The sequence below is a fragment of the Morchella importuna genome (assembly GCF_003444635.1).
Source record: "Morchella importuna strain M04M26 chromosome Unknown Morimp01GS017, whole genome shotgun sequence".
Lineage (NCBI taxonomy): Eukaryota > Fungi > Ascomycota > Pezizomycetes > Pezizales > Morchellaceae > Morchella > Morchella importuna.
In genome coordinates this window covers 176,392-195,446 of record NW_025763414.1, presented here as the reverse complement: position 1 = coordinate 195,446, position 19,055 = coordinate 176,392, and the positions used below count along the sequence as shown (strand labels likewise).

The 19,055-nt window shown below is 50.5% G+C and overlaps 4 protein-coding genes across 4 annotated transcripts; 1 reads left to right on the top strand and 3 right to left on the bottom strand.

Moving 5' to 3' along the window:
• Positions 1-1,866: 1,866 nt before the first annotated feature.
• On the bottom strand, positions 1,867-3,266 carry LAJ45_05963 (uncharacterized protein; the record flags this gene model as incomplete). Its single annotated transcript, XM_046115531.1, has 5 exons — positions 1,867-2,370; positions 2,419-2,806; positions 2,861-3,036; positions 3,090-3,116; positions 3,264-3,266. 5 exons carry the CDS (start codon positions 3,264-3,266, stop codon positions 1,867-1,869), a joined length of 1,098 nt encoding a protein of 365 aa, XP_045971115.1.
• Positions 3,267-8,798: 5,532 nt separating this feature from the next.
• Positions 8,799-14,790, bottom strand: LAJ45_05962 (uncharacterized protein; the record flags this gene model as incomplete). The annotated part of the gene is made up of 7 exons (XM_046115530.1): positions 8,799-9,536; positions 9,593-9,897; positions 9,969-10,176; positions 10,236-13,536; positions 13,601-14,325; positions 14,398-14,613; positions 14,710-14,790. The coding sequence occupies 7 exons, from the start codon at positions 14,788-14,790 to the stop codon at positions 8,799-8,801; spliced, it is 5,574 nt and encodes a 1,857-aa protein (XP_045971114.1).
• Positions 14,791-16,609: 1,819 nt separating this feature from the next.
• Positions 16,610-16,938, top strand: LAJ45_05961 (uncharacterized protein; the record flags this gene model as incomplete). Its single annotated transcript, XM_046115529.1, has 2 exons — positions 16,610-16,639; positions 16,729-16,938. 2 exons carry the CDS (start codon positions 16,610-16,612, stop codon positions 16,936-16,938), a joined length of 240 nt encoding a protein of 79 aa, XP_045971113.1.
• A 465-nt stretch (positions 16,939-17,403) lies between these two features.
• Positions 17,404-18,427, bottom strand: LAJ45_05960 (uncharacterized protein; the record flags this gene model as incomplete). Its single annotated transcript, XM_046115528.1, has 2 exons — positions 17,404-18,109; positions 18,168-18,427. 2 exons carry the CDS (start codon positions 18,425-18,427, stop codon positions 17,404-17,406), a joined length of 966 nt encoding a protein of 321 aa, XP_045971112.1.
• Between the last annotated feature and the right edge of the window lie 628 nt (positions 18,428-19,055).

Sequence of the window (19,055 nt, the reverse complement as noted above, 5' to 3'; positions counted from 1 at the left end):
TTATATATATAGGGAAGCTTTCAGGCTGTCCGTGATCAGTGATGCTCAGGCACGAGTGATTGATTACGGCGCCGCGGCCTAGTTTTATACTGTTCAGAGAATAAGACAGATCGACTTGACCCAACTCAGCCACGTAACTGCTGGGCCGTGTCAAAATACAGTTAGGCTTAGTCTGCACCAAAACGTTCTCCGTACTTACATAACGATTCACGAACTTCTTTTACACTCATGTAATATCACGAGAGGTCGAAACATGTAGTTTGTTGGTAAATAAATTAATAATAAAAAAAAATCAATCATCTAAAAAAGATATTAATTTACAAGAAAACAAATGATCTATATACAAAAGAAAAAAAATAAAAATAAAAAACCCTAACCCACCAAAGAATGCTGCAACCGTAGCTTCGCGGTTCCCCGTTTAAAAAAGTTTTTAAACGGGGAAACCGGTAAGAGGCCCGCCATGTTCCCAGTTCAAAGGAGAACTGGGCAGACAGGGGGCCACGAAACTGAAGCTGCAGCTGTTCTTACGCTGGCAAAACAGGTGAAGTAATTCTCCTATTTACTAGGCAGGAGAAGACAAAAAGACTTCTCCTGCCTAGCAAAGAGGAGAAAAAAAAATCCCCCCCGTTTGCCAGCGTAAGAACGAAAGCATGCATGCATACTTTGTAAAGGGGAGAGGGAGAGAGAGGTGGAGTTTGAGCTGTATATATAGCTGGAGGAAGATTTTGTCAAGAGTAATTTCAAATGACAAGTGCATTGTCTGCTTTTTTAATTACTCAATTGCAGTTATTGGCAGGATACAACCCTCGCCCTGAATCCGGCTCTGCAGGTCGGGCCAGACTCAGAATTTGATAGACAGGCCAACGCAACCAAGAATTCAACCTGCCCATAGTAAGGTTGTTCCAGTGTAGTAGGAAAGACTACATGTACTACGACTGGTAATGCGTTGCTCAGTTGGCTTCCTTATAGAGCGAGCAACTTCAGTTCCTGGAGGTCTGGAGGCTCCTATTTACTAAAGGAACATTGTTTAGCCAAACTACATGTATGTAGTTATACAAAGAAGCATATAGTAGGAGCTCTGAGTTCTATCTAAAAATGCATAACCTTTCCTGGTGGTATTGAAAAACTCGATACCACCCACTATCACAAGGTATTATCTCATCAATCGGTCTACCAATCGAGACATATATTACTGCCTATACAGTGAGGCCTGCACTTCTAACCGCTCTGTCGCATCTGTAACTTTCGTCTATATCTACAATGCCCACGAGCTTACAGAAAGATTAACCGTGAACGATTCGCACCATGTTGCTGCTGCGTCGTTCGCGTCATATATATCACTCGTTCTTGGCAAGCTAGCTTGGGGGTGCAGATTTCCGTTTTATGTGAAAGGATTCACTTAAATGTCCAAAGCCTTAGTGCTGCCCTTTGTATGTACCGGTATAAAAAGAAAGACTTCAGGCTCCGATTTCTGGGTCTGTCGAGAAGCTAAATCAATTACCTGAACTGGCTAACCTCGCAACTACAACTTGACTCTGTGCAATTTTTTGCACTTTCAGATTAGAAAGTGAGAGTTGTAACCGAATTATTTGCATGGGTCCAACTATTCACAGTTTGTTTCGCAGCTCAAAGCCCACTCGAGTGATTGCTTATGATTCATCCCCGGTTAAATTTTTATCAGATATAGCTTGGCTCAATTCAACCTTAATATACACCCATAAAATTTCCCATATAAATCCCAACAAATCCAGCATAAAATAAACAAAATAAAACACCGGCTTGAGCTTTCATACAAAATTCAACAATATGAAACAGAACATAAACATCAATGATATAATTTCATGCTCCCTGATACAGACCGAAGATTTATTTCTTGTCCCTCAGTCCGTAAGACCTAGTGGCGTAGTCACCATTGTAGACGATCAAGTCCTCGGGACGGTAATCATGCTTTCCAGAAAGGTAGCTCTGGATGATGGCCTTGGTACCAGCAGCGTATCTCTTCTGAGCATCGATGGAGGTACCAGACATGTGGGGAACCATAGCGTTTCCACCGCCGAAGGGGTTCTTGGCGTAGCGCAGGGGGTGGTCCTTGGGGGCGGGCTGAGGGAACCAAACGTCACCACCGTATCCGCGGAGATGTCCGCTGGTGAGAGCCTCAGCGACGTCCTCCTTGACGACGATAGCACCACGGGCGGTGTTGACGAGCCATGAGCCCTTCTTCATCTTGGAGATGAGCTCCTTGTTGAAGAGACCCTTGGTGCTCTCGTGGAGAGGGCAGTTGATGGTGACAACGTCGCACTGGGCAACGAGCTCCTCAAGGGTGTCCACACGGCGGGCACCAAGAGCCTTCTCGAGCTCAGGAGACAGAGGCTATCAAATTGTTAGCTAGGCTTTTATACATCAGCTAGAAGCACAAACCTGGTAATCGTAGTACAAGAGCTCCTTGCACTCAAATCCTTGAAGACGTCTCAAGACACGCTCTCCAATTCTGCCAACACCGACAGTTCCGACAACCTTGTCCTCAAGGTCATACTCATCCTTGGCGACAGCGGCAACATCCCATTCACCGGCTTGGATCTGCTCGTGTGCAGGAACAAAGTTGCGGACAAGAGCGAGGATGGTCATGACAACGTGCTCAGCAACGGAGACAACGTTGGATCCAGTAACCTCAGCGACGGTGATACCGCCGTTGGTCTTGTTGGCAACATTGAGGTCAACGTGGTCAGATCCGATCCCAGCGGTGACGGCAAGCTTGAGGTTCTTAGCCTTAGCAAGACGGTCGGCGGTCAAGTATCCAGGGTGGAAACTACAAAATATATCAGTTGCTATTCACCTCAAACTTAGCCATAAGGAAACTCACGGAGTAGTGATGATGATCTCAGCATCAACCAACTCGCGCTCGAAGACAGAGTTGGGACCCTCCTTATCAGAAGTGGTAATGAGAGTGTGACCCTGGTCCTCAAGCCATTTCCTCAAACCGAGCTCGTTCTCACTGGCTCCGAGAAGCTCAGGGACGTCCTTGGCGTGTTGACCACCCTGCACTACAATCAGTTTCTGAACCAGAACACAAACTCTGGTGAATAACTTACGTCGTAGAGAACTGCGAGAACTTTGACCTGTGGATTGAAGGTTGCTGTTAGCGTACGAGCTCCAGAGATAGCTCCAAAAGCTGTTTTTCTAGCGGTTGTCGCTGAAAGGACTGAAGGACGGAGGAATTGTCGTCTCAAAAGAGAGGATGAAGAGCGTAGAGGAGCAGCAAATACCATGTTGAAAGATTTGGATGTAGTTGACTACTTTGAAGCTGTGTGTAGCTATGAGAATTGCGAGAGGAATGTCAGTACAGTTATAGGTAGAAGCGGGGGAGCTGTTCGGCTATATGCCAATTTCCAGTGACGGGAATAATAGGCAGAAGAAGTATTGCATGCGTACCGGTAATAGAAACGGGGAACGACCGGCAGGTTGTTCAAGACTGGATCTGATGCGTAGTAGGATCGATTCTAAATCGAATCGATGAGCTGATGAGATGAGTGTGCGGAAGTGATGAGTGATGCTAATAGTGATTTCAAAAAAATCCAGGCTTGTAGGCAGTTTAAATACTTTACCAAAGAAACCTGTCGATATCGTACAAACACCAACTATACCCTACGGAGAAGTGTGTTCCCGCTATTCACACCGTCTTACAAGAACAATTCTGTAAGCAATTCCAAGGTCATCATCACTAACAAGACCCCTCAGCTAGCGTAACCCACCACCTACATCAGTACGGCAAATATCTCTCGGGGATACGTCGGGTCAGCACAAGATGGTCTAGCGCGCTCATGAACTCTCTGGTGTGAAACTGCATCCTGGCTCCCCCGCATTTTTTATCGATAAGGTGCATCAGCCCTGACACCTTGGCACGGGTTGGCGGAAGTAGTTGCAGCACCCCTTACCGGCTATCCGTTCAGCAATGGCGCAACGAAACCCTTACCAGCGGAACAAGATGGACAAACTCCCGGGTACACGTCGGGAGACAAATATCTGGCGGTAACCCCCCTCTCACCCCACTAAAGGAATGTCTGGGACTTCTACAAGGCGATGCCCTCTTTGGAGTTTGCCTTGAATTTACTATCTGTCCTTTTCCTCTCCAGTTCAGTGACACCATACACGAATGTATGGTGGGGGAAACCTGAGAAAACCAACCAATTGATGCGCACAAGCTGGAACCTCTCTTTGAGCAGCCCAACGGTAGCACATTCTGTAGCGTCAGCAAAAGGAATGTCCTTACATAGTGGATACACCAATCGCCTCAGCATCTCGCGCCATACTCTTGTAAAGAACAGTTACTATCCTTTTCAAAATTAACACAGTTTGGGCAGTCTTCCGTCACACGTTAACAATAACATTAGCTAACATATTGAGGCACTTCTTCTATCTCCAATTCACTAGCACCAGCGCGCGTATCGACCTCACGATGCTGTCGGGGAGTTAGGCAAGTAGCGCGACTCAAGAAAATTGCACTGAAAGTTGCCCTTCCACTCAGTTGTTCCGGTGGTTGTGGTTTTAGCTTCGTCGGCAGCCTCGGAATCAGGTACCGCAATCGTGGTTGTTCCGTTCCGGCAAGCTACGCCCGATATGGGCGCGGGATCCAGGGAATCTTCCCCACAGTGACGACGATACCGAAATGTGCCGAGAAATCGCTCAGGATCATGACAAGTCACTCATAAATAGCAATTGGACCTGAAATTGACTGTTCGTTACTTTGGAATCACCATTGGAGGTGGATTTTCGGGTTTGCGGCGGCGTTGGCGTTCCTACTGAATATGCAACACGTAAAGTACAATGTGCCATAATCATAAAACACTCGAGCTCTAAGTGCACCCTGCGATAATTGGTGAATTATTAGCTACATTGGTAGCTCTAAGTTGGATAAATTCCCCCATGAAGAGCAATTATCGGGGGAGGCGTGTTCGGGGACTTCGGAATCGTAAGGCTAGAGTCTGATTAGTAGGAACAAGCTCCAAATCATATGACATGAGACATCTCCAGTTCCCCGTAATTGCCTATCCCCACCATCAAACTCCGATGACAACAGTTCTGTAAATCTTGATATGCAGGATACACCTTGGTACGATCTTAGCGTGTGCCTGTGCAGCTTATATCTGCCAAGAATCTATGCGGCTTCGGGAGCTAGCCGTTTGTCAAGCAGGGAACTGTTAACATTACGATCAATGAAGCGTAGGATTGCCTTTCGTCTGGCTGTGATGGCACTGATAGACAGATAGCGTGGTCTGCTTATCTCTATACCCAGTGAGTGATCCCTGTGTAGATGCCTTTTTATAAAAATGTCAAGTTACTATTTCGAGAGTCGTAGCCCCTCAACTCCTGAGGAATAACTCGAATGTGAATTATATCCAATCATGGTGGCCGTTTGCTTAAAGAAAAAGGTAAAGGAATACATGTAATAAACACTCATGAAGATCAGGGCAAAAATACACTTAGCGTAGTACTGTTCTGTGCGCTATCACTCAGGTAGGAAATGTGTACTGGTCTAAAAAGTTATAAGTGCATACATGTATGTGTTGAAAGTAGGAAAGATCTTGAAATTGACTTTTGATGGTAAATATAGCGTCCTCTGGATGTAGCGGAAAGCTATACCAAATCGAGCTCCTGCTTGCAGCTTTATTGCCTGTCCCGACTCCCGAGTAAGTCCCATGTTACCTGTATGTACTAAGATATGCATACTCTACATCGTGCATGTATGTATGTCGTAAACCAGGGGCAGAGCGTTTATTGAGACACCTAGATTGACACTACACTATATGCAGCTAGTAACCTGGCCTTATTTTGGGCCACTTCATAATATCTCACTCGAGTTACGTACTTCGAAGCTTAGCTCAAAACAATACGTTATCACCTCAACTACATTTACTTCATTTCAGGATCCCATCACGATGTATGTAGTCTATAAGCCCTATACAGTGGAGTCTCGATAATAGCATATGGTCGGGAACGGATTTTCGTGTGCCACTATCGGGGATATGCTTGTATCGAGAACAACTTTGCCCGTACCGACTCGTTTGGGATTGCCCAAACATATGCTACTATCGAGGATATGCTATTATCGAGGTTGCTACTATCGGGACTCCACTGTATATCCTTTCATCAATGATTGGGACATACATTTCGAGCTGGGGAGAATAACCTTCACAGTACTCCTAGATAACATGCCGACAGATTTTCAAACTATCGGACTTATGATCTCGCTCGAGATTCGTCGCCCCACTTAACTCCACCAGTTAGTTGTTAGAACCATTACGGAGTCCTTGATCACTCTTACTGGGATGACCATCATACTGGATGTATGTAACAGCAGAAACAACGCATTGCTGCCGAGATATTGCAAGGATAGTATATACATACATAGGGGAGCCTTGAGCTCATCGATATCATATCTATGAGTTTCAAGTTCTAACTACCGGGAAATCAATTACTGTACAGCGAGGGCGAATTGGTAGTATGATCCACAAGGCAACTCGAAGAGGAGGGAATGTGTCTAGTTGTATCTACTTCGATTGGGGGGCCTAGTCTCTTATTCGAGCTGTGCCGGGTCAGGCACGTATACGCCTAGAGTTCGCTCCACGTTCCCTCTTTCTTTGACTCTGAATGAGGATATTTCAAAATATCGACCTACAAACAAAGTGATATGACTATTAAAGCGTTGCCTAACAATTAGATAGGTAGCAGCTTGTAACACTACGAATACTGAATATATAAAGATCACCCGTGCCGGGGTTGGGAATTGATTCGAGCCAGCTTTTAAACTTGCCCCAAGTGTTCTGGCTGCTTTCAAGGACCTCTAGTCTACTCGAGGTGAGGCTACATATATACTAAGCCTAGGTGCATACGTCTTATGAGCCATGAGGGCCCCTTTGGAGCGCCCGGGAGCGTTTTAGGTACGAGACATCGATATCTCCCTCTATTGACTTCACAAGAGTGAGCAACGACGTTATATTTGCTTAGTGAACCTTATCGCGGACAAATCTATGATACTACCACCGCTACAGGTCTGAGTAAAAAAAACAGGCCACCCCGCCCCACGAAATCAATCACCACATATTATCCAATCTCCAAATCGGTTCAAATGGTTCAAATACTACGAATTTGATGACTCTAATATGCATACATAGTATGCAAAACTGGAGCGCTATGGTGTTACGAACCCAGGATCAGACTGAATCTTTCGTTTAGCATACATGGTATGGGTGACGTGACTCTTAGTTCTTTTTTTTAAAAAATATTCCGAAAGAACTCAAACTAAGATATTTACTCGAGCGATAACTAAATTCTGAGAAACTTTGTGAGATCGTTGCTACCAATAATTCTCATGAGTTAATCAATACGTGAGTATATGTGCAAAAGAGTAGGCTGGAAGGACTTAATAGGGCAAGATTGAGGGATACGAAACTCGAGACCGCTCAAGCCAGGACCTTGTTCAATTCAACAGGAAAATAAGGCCTCATCTTGGAGTATGTGGAACCCTTTTCATGATCAGATTGGGTATTATGTATTAATAGAGGTGTTCGTCAGATCTTTAAGCGAAGAGTACATGAAGATGATATGAGAAAAACAAGAAGTACCCCTAGATCAACTCGCCCACACAATCTCTACTCGTTGGAAGTAATACTTGATGGGTCGACCAGCGCCAAGAAAAAGTTCCTGGGCACGATGCATTATCTTTTGCACAGACCTCTGGCCAAGTAACTCGCGTATCGTGATTGAAAGAAAGGAAAAATAGAGTTTGAACCTAAAGCCCTCTAGGTACCAAATCTTCTAGCCCAGACTACGTTCATCTGATATCACTCGTTTCGCTGCAAAGGTTCGAGTGACGCCTGATGAAGGATGGCCAATAACTGATTAGTTCCTCCCACCGCGTCACAGAGGATCACTCGCCCACCGAAGCCATTTCTTTACTTGCCCGAAACATATACGTAACTAAAGTTCTACGCACCCCCTTGCTCTTTACATACTGTACTCAATTTCGGTATCGACAGCTAACAGTAAACTAAACAGTTATATAGACTTAGATAAGGAATAGAAAAAATCACCCTCCATGGTAGGCCCTTAAAATACAGCGTAATCCACAGAAGAAGAATAGGTAAGAAAGTAAAAAGGAAAAGCTACCAAACAACCCCACCAACCCACCAACCCACCAGCCGACCAACCAACAACCCATCCACCTGGCAGTAAGGAAATTAACAGACTAAAAAGAGGATATTGAACAATAAGGAAAAATAAAACCCGAGATTGGAGGGAGGAAGGGAGGGAGTGAAGGAGCGCATATGTAGTGTGTCCGTAATGGGAACTAACAAATATGTCATTACAGAAGTGACACAAGGACTATGTATAGGCCGGGACCAGACTAAACCGACCATTCCAGAACATGCCGACAAAGTATAGGGAGTCCAGTACTCGAAAAAAAGATATTAGACAAAGGAAAGGGTAAAATGTTCAGCTAGTGTCAGGCTATGCCATGCCAGTAAAGAAGGAAGATATCAGGCAGGCAAAACGGAAAGAAAAATTTCCATATACAAAGAACCAGAAAGAATAGGGATAATAAAAACAACTTTAGGAAACCCCCACAGAAAGAAGAAAAAAACATAAAGAAACCACAGACCCGTAGAGAACGAGAAACCCATTAATTACCCCCCACTTTGAGGCGAGGGCTAATAAAGAAATAAACCCCAGTGGGGGGGGGGGGGGGGGGGGAACAAAAAGGAAAACCAAACCGCAAGAAAACCCCTTGACCAAAAAGCACACTACTCTGGAGCCGCAACGGCTGGCTCTGCCTTTTCTGGCTCTGGCGATGGCGGCGATACAATCGTTGTGGGTGTTGGCATTCCAGCCGCAGCATCCTCCTCTACATCCGCCTCCGATCCTCTTCGCATATTCATCAACGCCAACTTCGCCTTTGCGATCATCTCATCCGGATTCTCTGCATCCTCTCCCTCTAGAGCAGCATCAGTGCCAGATGCCGACACATTGCTCCCTTGTCTTCTCCTCCTCTCCCTCCTCGAATCATCTCCGCTACCCCTTTTCCTTCGCACACGAAGACTTCCAGCCGTTCCACTAGCTGCACCATCACCACTGTTCTCTCCACGTAACCGCATTAACATCTCCTGCGACCTGGATGTCAAGGAGTCCTCTTCATCTGTCGCCTCAATAACCGGGAGTGTCATTGGCGTAAGGAGCATCTCAGGTGATGCTGATTCTCCACCAGATGTAGGCTCCCCAGCAGTACTCTGACCAGATACTGTTCGTTCACTTGTACCTGATGCTGTTCGGCCGTTGCGCTTGTACTGGTCACGGCGTCTTTTTCGATGTGCTGGACCAGCTTGCTTAAGCTTCTCAAGTAGCGCATCCATAGCACCAGATTTGTTGGGGGCGAGCCGGTCCGTGCTGGACCCCGGCAACCCGGACCCAGCGCCGGTCTGGACCCTTATCTTCTCTCGTCGTTTCTCGTCGTCCTCGAGCTCCAAATTCTTGCGATTTGACACCTAGCACAAAATCAATACCTAGCGCAAAGTCTTCCACAAAAGGGGCGGAAACTTACCTTGTAATTCTTCAAGAAGTCCGCAATCATTTTGAAGAACCTCTTCCTCGACTGCTCATCCGCCGGGTCCTCGCCATAGTACGTAAGAAGATCATTGTATGTCTTCGTCATGGCATCCAAATGATCCTTAAGGTATCCCGCCTTCTTTCTCGCCTCGGGCAAGATCGGTAATACGACCTGCAAGACACGATCCTGAGGATGGAATTTCTTCGGATCACTGAGATTTCCGGCGTCGACTGAGGCCTGGATGTTATGAATGTTGTCGATGAACTTCTTTGCTTGCTGCATCAAGTTATCCACATCGGCTATTCCACAACTTCGTCAGCCACAGTCGTTTTTATTTACACATAAGGAGACTCGGAAACTGTATACAAACCTTTTTCTAGTGCGATACATTCGTACAAGTCATCGATGAAAGACTGCCATTCAGGGAACTTGTTACGGATCGACATCTCGATATAGTCCATGAGTGACCTCTGGTTCTTATCATCCTTCAGATTCACCAATCGGGAGAGTGTTCCGAGCTTGAAACCAGAAGCTTGCTTATTGGTATCGTTCATGAAATTACCCATCGTCAAAATAACCTAGTTAAACACGGATTAGTACTAGCGCCAAACCTTAAACCTAGCAAAAAGTAACCTACGTTGAGCACCCCGTGGAACGCCTTCGAACCTCGGACTTTGTCTGCAACCTTGACGATCTGGTGCAGCTTTCCTTGCAACTCTGTGTAGTCCGGATCCAAGCTTCTTGTCAACGCCAAGGCTCTTATCCTACCCTTCCAGTAGTGGTGCAAATTGAAGGCCGTCTCCAGGAAGATATGGTCTTCTCTTCGCAACTCGTTGGGATCAGCTTCACGCTTCTGCTTCTCGGCATCGGGTTCTGTCCAGTCGATGCTATAGGGTGTCAAGTTCTTCGACAGGTTATCAGAGATAACGCAAAGCTCGTCCTTCAGCAAGAAGTCCATGATTGCCGAGTTATCAAGCATATCCTTGTCACAAGACAGGATCTTCTTGACAAGCTGGTCAACAGGAATATTGGCATATTTGGACAGCGAAATCTGGAAAGCCTTGACGATCGAGGAGTCCAAGAACTCCTTCTTCTTCTCGGCCGCACCAGCGGATTTCTTCAATATCTTGGCCTCCTTAAACGCAAACAGGCGCTCCATTTCCTCCAAGATACCCTTCTTGCTCAGCTCGTCGTACATTGCGTCCTTATCGAATCGGCTCGCCCAAATGGTGTATTCTACACCATCCAGCTTCTCCCAATGCATTGGCTTCAGCTTCTTCTTCGGCCTCATACCGGTGAACAACGCACCAGCTCCGCCATAGATCATACCCATGGGCATAGGCGGCGGCGGAGGCATGCCAGGCATTCCAGGTGGTGGTGGGGCCCCTCCTATCTTGAACCCCCCAGGACCTGGTGGCGGAGGTGGAGGAGGCGGAGGCCCAACACCCGAGAAGCCCGGCAGTGGAGGAGGTGGAGGAGGGGGGGCACCATTAATAAATCCAGCCATGCCCGGGGGTGGCGGAGGAGGAGGAGGAGGAGCACCGGTCTTGAAGCCAACCATTCCATTAGGTGGTGGGGGTGGTGGGGCGCTATTACCAAAACCTGGCATACCAAAAGGTGGCGGGGGTGCTGCGGGGGAGTCGGTTTTGAACCCAGGTAATCCAGCCATGCCCGGAGGTGGAGGAGGTGCCGGAGGAGCAGTGGTTTTGAACTCACTAGGGAAGCATCCTACGACTGACGCCACCCCAGGTGGCAGAGGAGCATTGGCGTTGAACCCCTCCATAATAGGGGGGGCTCCTGGCGTACCTGGCGGCGGTGGGGGCGGTGGGGGAGGAGCCACCGGGAGAAACCCTGGGATAAGTACAGCAGGCGCCGCAGGCCCATCAAGTTTGGCCTCCTCGCCCGTTGCAGGAGTGCCAAGGTCCACAGGCGTCTTCGGAGAATCGGACTCACTGCTAGAGTGCGAGCGTCCGGTGGTGACCCCATCCTCTCCAGCAATCGAATCCCCATCCAGACCTTCATCTTCACCCTCCCCATCATTACCACTTTCGGGATCGAACCTAGGAACCTTACCCTTAAGTTCACCCAACAATCCAGTAGCCTGGTCGGCTGGCATCTTAGGTCTTGGTCTCATAGGTCTCTTTGCTCTCTTCCCAAGGGTGATAATTCTTGCTCTTTCAATTCCAATGGTTCCTTCCTCATACTCGCCCTCGCTCACCTCCGGAATTCCATCTTCCCGCTCAGCATCCTTCCTCCTCATTATCTCCCTCTCAGCAAGATTAGGCGCCGATGAAGTCCTCCTCCCTAGTGATGTGTGGTAAACACCATCGTTATTACCTCCTCTGAAAGTTTCAGAGACAATTCGTTGTCTCTTCGCCTCCTCAAAGTGCTCCTGTTCAAGTTGTCTGGCCTCCCGTTGAACGGCGTCCATACGTTCCCGGAGCTCCCTCAACCTATCACTCGGTGCTACCTGTTGCCACACCTTACCCTCGAGCTTGAACTCAGTCTTCTTCCGCTCCAATTGCGTCTCGAGCCTCATCATAAGCTTCTGCCTGTCCATGATACCCTTCATCTGGGCAACGCTCAGCTCCTCCGGAATAGGCTTCCCCTCCTTCTTTGCCTTCTTGACCTTCTCCGCGTGCGCGGCGTCTGCCACATCCTGAGAGTCTCGGAGCATGAGATACAGCTCTCTGGTCTCCAGCTCACTCTTCTGCATCTGCATAGCATGTGCGAGCTTGATCTCCTCTAGCTCTCCGGTAAGCCCCATGATTTGCCGTCTACCAATCTCAATCACCTGCGTCTGTTCCTCCAATTGCTGCTGTAGTTTTGCAATTAGTCCATCCGCGCCCATGGCAATCTGCTCCTTCATGGCATCTCGCTCGGCAATCGCGTTCTCTGCAATCTGCCGCGACTCGGATGCCTGCTCGAGCGCATGACGGGCCTCTGCATCTGTATGCAGCTTGTCCATAAGCGCCTGAACCGAAAAGTTCAGACTCGCCTTCAACTCCATATCCGGCAGGCGCCGGTCCATAACGACATAACCTAATATAGAATCAACAAGCTGGAACATGCGCAGTCGGTCCTCGTGGTTGTTGTCCCGCATGAGCAATAGATGCTGCAGCGACGACACAAAGTAGTCCTGCGCTTGAGAACCCTGAACCTTGGTCATGATAGCATCTACGATAGCAGTGGGGTCGTTGAGATCCTTTGGATCCCCCTCTATACTATCCGCCATACTACCCCCATCCCTCTCCATAAGCTCGTCGTAGTCCGCTGCGGCGTCATCTTCGTACTTTTGGATCTGCTTGTCGATGAGTTCGTACTGGAACCCTTGCATCTTTGTCGAGATCCTCTGGAACCCGCATGCCTTCAGCTGTGCCCTGATGTGAATACGAGCATGGAGATCGTCGCAGCCGGTGGCAATGATATTGATCAAGAATAGTGTCGCGAGGGCATATTCCATAAGCAAACTTTCCATTCCAATACCTCCGGATCGAACCTCCTCACTAGCACCCACAAGACTTCCGAGCTTCCCTCGACCGTCGATAGTAACCTCGACGATCCTGAGCCAGGAGTCGAACCTGCCATGTTCTCCTTGATAGGTTTTTAGCTGGTCTAACGCTGCAATAACACTGGTGTGACCGATCGGTCGTTCCCAATGACACAAGAAGGTTAAAACCTCTGAGACAAGCTTTCGGGTTGTCACTCGGGGCGAGGTGAGCGATGCCGTAAGCGCAGAAACACAGTGATGGTGCTTAAAGGCATCCTCAGCGCCATACATGCTGTTCATAATCGCCTTTAAACATTTTACAATATCATATTCTCGGTCGAGAATAGCATCTGATCCGGCGGCGTTCTTTCCCGTGTGATTATTTATGCTCCGGAGAACAGTCGTCAGAGCGACCTGTCCCTGGGCCTCAATAAATTTCTTGACCCAACTGGGAGCACCGCAATATTAGCCACTCTCTAACAAAAAAAATGAAATCTTGGCGGGCGGCGTACCTAATAGGTTGTGTCCGAAGAGACACACTCAAACTCCCGAGCTGCTTCACACTGATCGTGCCGTCCATAATCTTCTTCACATACCACTCCGGACCGCCCTCGTCCGGATCTCTCTCCTGTGCCTGCGCCGCTGCCCGCCTCTTCTGTTCCGCCTGGAAGTCTGCGAGTTTATCCTGGTGGATCAAGATCCACTTTTTGCTCGTCGGATAAGCCATGATCCCGCGTTGCGCCTCTTTCGGAAGTCCCGAAAAGCCTCTCTTCTCCATCAGTTCCTGAAACATCCGCTCCACCTCCCGGTCGTCTCGAGGGCGCTCCAGTGCAAATCCATCCGCAGAGCTAAAGTTCATCGGGGATGGGATAAGATCGGCCACGCTCGGAGCGACGGACACAATAGAATTCCGAGTCGCCGATGAGATGGAGGAGTATATTGAAGCCTGGTCGGAGCGCTGATATGAAGAGTCCGACGCGTTTGAGCCGTAGTACTGTGGTTCCTGTTGCTGCGGTTGCTGGTGGTGGTGGTGGTGCTGGTGTTGACTGTGAGCATCCTGTTGGCGAGAGGCAAACGTTGAGTTCGAATAAGGGCTCGGCGGCTGATAATTGCTGTTGTAAGCTACATATCCCTGCTGATATTGCTGGTGCTGTGAGTTGAGCGTAGCCGTCGACGACGACGACCCGTAGTGAGAAGGCTGGGGCCTCTGCCCTGAACCATGCAAGTACTGCTGCTGCTGATCGACCGACGGGTGAACCTGTGGGTACTGATGAAAATCGCCAAACTTACCCAGCGCATGGGGGGTTACCTGTTCATCGCCCCTCGACACTGGCCTCAGGCCATGATCCAGCGGTATTGGCTGGCGTTTGAGGTCCGCCGACACGCTGTCGTACGGGATCGAGGTTACAATGCCGGCCGAGTAGCCGTTCGTCTGCGTGGGCGACAGATCGCTGGTGTAATAGTGGCTCTCCCGCCTGCTGTTGTCGCTCTTTGAGCTCGACATGGACAGGCGCGAAGGATGGCTCTTGCTTCGTGATGAGCTCTTTAAGCTGTCCGCATCTGTGGGGGGGTGGGGGTCTCCGCCCTTTGAGGAGGAGGAGGAGCTGGAGAAGGGTGCTACCTTTGGAAGCTTATTCCGTGAGAAGATGGATGATTTCCCGCCTCCCGACGGGCGGGATGCGGTATTGGAGTGGTTAGACATGGGGCGTCGGGGGGGTCGACGTCGGGGTCGGGGTTTGGGAAAACTCCGGGGATGCTGGCGATGGTGCTGTCGCGCTGTGGGATCGAGGTGGTGATCGTTGGTGGTCTAACATCCGCGCCCTGAGCGGGTTTTGTTTATTTTATTGTTTCGTTGTTTGCGTGGGTTGCGTGGATGTATTGATGGTAAAAGTGGCCCGGGGGGGGGGGGGGGGGGGGGGGGGGGGGGGGGGGGGGGGGGGGAGAGGGATGAAGGAGTGTTGTGGTTGTAATGGAAGTGAAGGAGGTGGTTGTGTGTGGTGGTGGGTGGATGTTGGGGGGTTGTGTGGTGACAAGACCAGATAGAATCAAAAGAAGCCACCCCTCCCTGACCCGAGTTGAGTTGAGGACGACCCTAGTTCGTTAATGGTTTTTCTCCAAGCCTCAGGCTGTATTGGCAGTCAGTAGCAGCAGCAGTTTGCCCCTCCTGCAAGCACTTTATTTCGAACCGTCCCTCTGTGTGATCTTTGTTTTTGACCTTGATTTCTCAGTTTCCTTTTTTTTTTTTTTTTTTTCCTACCCCTGAGACCCTCCCCGCCTTGTCCACAAAGTAGCAGCCCCTCCGAATTAAAGAAAGTCGCTAGCGGACGTCAGCGGTCGGTCGGCGGTGGTACGTAGGTAGCGGCGTGGTGATTGGTGCACAACCTCACAATGGCGGCTATAGGCGGCTGGCTAGCTGGATGGCGATAAAAGAAAACAAGCTGGTATGTATACGTATGTAGTTAACCGTTAAAACTGCGAGCGAGCGTTTGTTTCTCGATATCCTATGTTCTCCTCCGCTGGCTGGCTGGCTGGCTGGCTGGCTGGCTGTACGTAGAGGGGGGCGGTGGACATGTGGATGTATCCTCTACCAGTCTCTCGTTTGTTGCCGCAGGCACCACAAGTTTGCCAGTGTCAACCACAACAACCACCGTCAACCAAAGACTCACTGTTTACTTTGCTTGCCTGCCTACCTCCCTGCCTTGATTGACTGATTGGACAACAGGCACAAGATGAAGGGTGTAAATTTTTCTTTCACCCTCCCTCCCCCCCCCCCCCCCCTTCTTCCGTGCGGATATACTCTAGTTCAAAGCTAGTCATGACCCAAAAATAAATACAATAATACATGATAAATCCGAGAGTGACCCCTATCTGCGCCAGAAACAGCTAGCTACTCTACTTAGCTAGCAAGCAAGCAAGCAAGCTATTGAGGTCGTGCTCGCTCGCTTAGAGAGTTGAGTAGAGAGTACAGACCACCTTGCCTACATGTAGAGAGAGTATCTGTACCTTTCTGTATGTACCTTTCTTTACCTAGGGCAGAGCACCTTCCCTAGACTACATAGATTTTGTATATCTACCTGGGTCCAGGGCGCTTATGGATCTGCTCTGCTTTGTCAGGCCTGTTGCCCAGAGTCACAAGCATTGCAAGGCAAGGGTTTCATTCAATTGCAACTTGATCTGAGTGGGTATCGCCACATGTCTCAGGTTTCAGCCCAGGGCACGCGTGGGTTTGGGTTTGCTTGGGTGCTGCATGATGTGACATGACTTTTATTCTATCTACTGTACCTACCGACCTCACCTACCGACCGACCTTACGTCCTGCCTGTTTCGAGCTCGCCGAAGCTCTTCTGCTCTGCTCGCTGTGGAATCGAAGAACATAAACAAACAATACAATACAATACAATACAATACCAAGCTGCAGACCCAGACACCTAGCCTAGCCCAGCCCCAGCCATCCCAAGCTGTCCCACCGCACCGTGATCTAAACCACCACACCCACACCCTCCCATCCCAAACACACCAACATGGCCGGCACCATCGCCAACTTCATCACCGTACTCCCCCCCCCCCCCTCTCCCCTCTCCCCCAGCTGTCCACTCCCCACCCCCACCACCGCACACCGCACTAACAAACCACCCCCCAGACCTCCCTCCTAACACTAACCTGCGCAACAATCCTCTTCATCGCCTACCGCATCGCGCTGCGCCCCATGCTGCAGAGCATGAACGTCCCGCTGCAGACCCTGTTCTCGGGCCCGGGACGTGTGATGCTGCCCGACGACGCGGACCTGGAGGAGGGCTTTCGGGACGATAGCGATGAGGAGGGGGAGGGGGATGTTAGGGTGCGGAGGTAGTGCGTGTAGTGTGGTTTGTGGGGGGGGGGGGGGGTCAATAACCGCGGAGCTGGGTACTGGGTACTGGGTGCTGGGAGGGGAGGGGAGGACAAGCTTTTATGATTATGCAGGTGATATGATGACATGGCCCGGGGGTTTGGGGGGTAGCTACATGTAGCTACATGTAGTTGTGGTTGTAGTTCTTATGCTTGTATGGGATGGATGGGGTGGGTGTACAGTAGTGGGGACGGGGATCGGAATGATGCTCTTTTTGTTTTTTATTTTTCTTTTTTGTTTTCTTTTCTTTTTCCATTCTATTGCTATTTCCAGCTTGTATTGTATTGCTTGTTTTTGTTTGTGTTGTTCCAATGTAGTGGGTATGCATGTTAGGTCACTCAAAAGGTTTTTGTGCACAATTCACACTTCACGTCCGCAGCTACACTACTCACTCACTCACTCAACTACACTCACTCGGTCAAACAAACCTCAATTCACCTCCCCTCCACATCCCCCTCCCATCCACTCCCACCCCACCCCCCTCCACGCCACCACGCCCCGTCCCCTCCCCGCATAATCCTTCCACACCTCCACCCCCTCCCACCCCCCCATCCCCTCCTCCCTCCACCTCCTCCTCACCCTCCCCGCCTGCCCCCACCCCCCCACCTCCACAACCACCACCCCCGCCCCCAGCTCCCCCGCCACCCTCCCCACAACCGGATAAAACCCATCCCCTCCCTCCCCACCAGGCACAAGCGCAAGCCGCGGCTCATACCGCCTCACCGACGCCGCCGTCTCCACGTCGAATCCGCGCGCCGAGATGTACGGCGGGTTGGACACCACTACGTCCACCACTCCCCTCCCCCCCCCTTCCCCCGGGCCGAAGTGGGCGCGCACGGCGTCCAGCAGCTTCGGCACATCCAGCACGTCGCCTCTCTGGAACGTGACGTTCTGTGCGGCGGACGCAGGGAGCGCGCCGCGACCGACGTTATGGCGTAGGTTGCGGCGCGCGAGGTGGATTGCGCGCGGGGAGATGTCGATTGCGAGGGTGGTGGTGGAGGCGGGGAGGAGTGAGTGCAGGAGGAGGGGGATGCAGCCGGTGCCGGTGCAGAGGTCCAGGATGCGGAGTGGGCGTGTAGTGGGGGGTTGGTGGTGGCGAGGAGGGCGGCGAGGCGGTGGATTAGGTCTTCTGTCTCTTGTCTACTCGCTGTCAGTACGCCGCTAGCCAGGGGAAGAGAGAGAGAGAAGCAGACCGTGGAATCAACACCCCCCTCCGACACAGCATCTCCAAGTCGCCGAACGGCTGCGTGCCCAGGATGTACTGGAGCGGCTCACCGCGGCGGCGGCGCTCGCACAGTGGGCGGAGGGGCTGCGACGTGGTGGCGGCGTGGGCGCGCAGCCAGCGCAGCTCTGAGAGGGCGGAGGGGGCGTCGCGGCAGGGGGGGAGGAGCAGTGGGAGGAGGGGGGAGTGCGCGTGGGCGCGGTGGAGGAGGTGGGGGGGGAGGCGGGGCATGGGGGGTGGTGTGTATTTACTTGGGGGGGGTGTTTTGGCCTAGTCAGAAAGCCACTCGGTCACTCGGTCACTCGGTGCGGTGCGGTGAGTGCGGGTGCTGAGAGTGAGAGAGAGAGAGAGGGAGAGAGAGAGATCGTCCTAGCTAGCTTGGCACCGGTCACACACGATAAGCGAGTTTTTGCTTGCGTCACTCTCTGCCCCATCTCAGATCACATCTCCTCGCTCACAAGCACAAGCACAAGCACACACACTCTCTCTCTCACACTCACACTCACACACTCTCACGCACAAACCAGAGCAGGGTGCTCGAATTGCGCAATTACCCAGCAGCTGTCACTGTCACTGCCTGGTTGGCTGATGGTGGGGATGCGAACCACGGTATGCCGCGCGCCTAACCAGTGCACAATCAAGATGGGATGGGATGGGATGGGATTGGATGTTGGGATGAGAAGAAGACAGAGGGGGATTCAACCCGTAATCATATCAATATGCCCCTATCTTGTCTGTGTCACGCTCTGCTCTGTGCGCTGTAGACCGAAGACCGAAGACCGAAGACCGAAGACTGGGGCATCACAGACCATCACTCGGCCAGTAGGCACAGAGCCGCAACGCCAAGACAGCGGGGTGT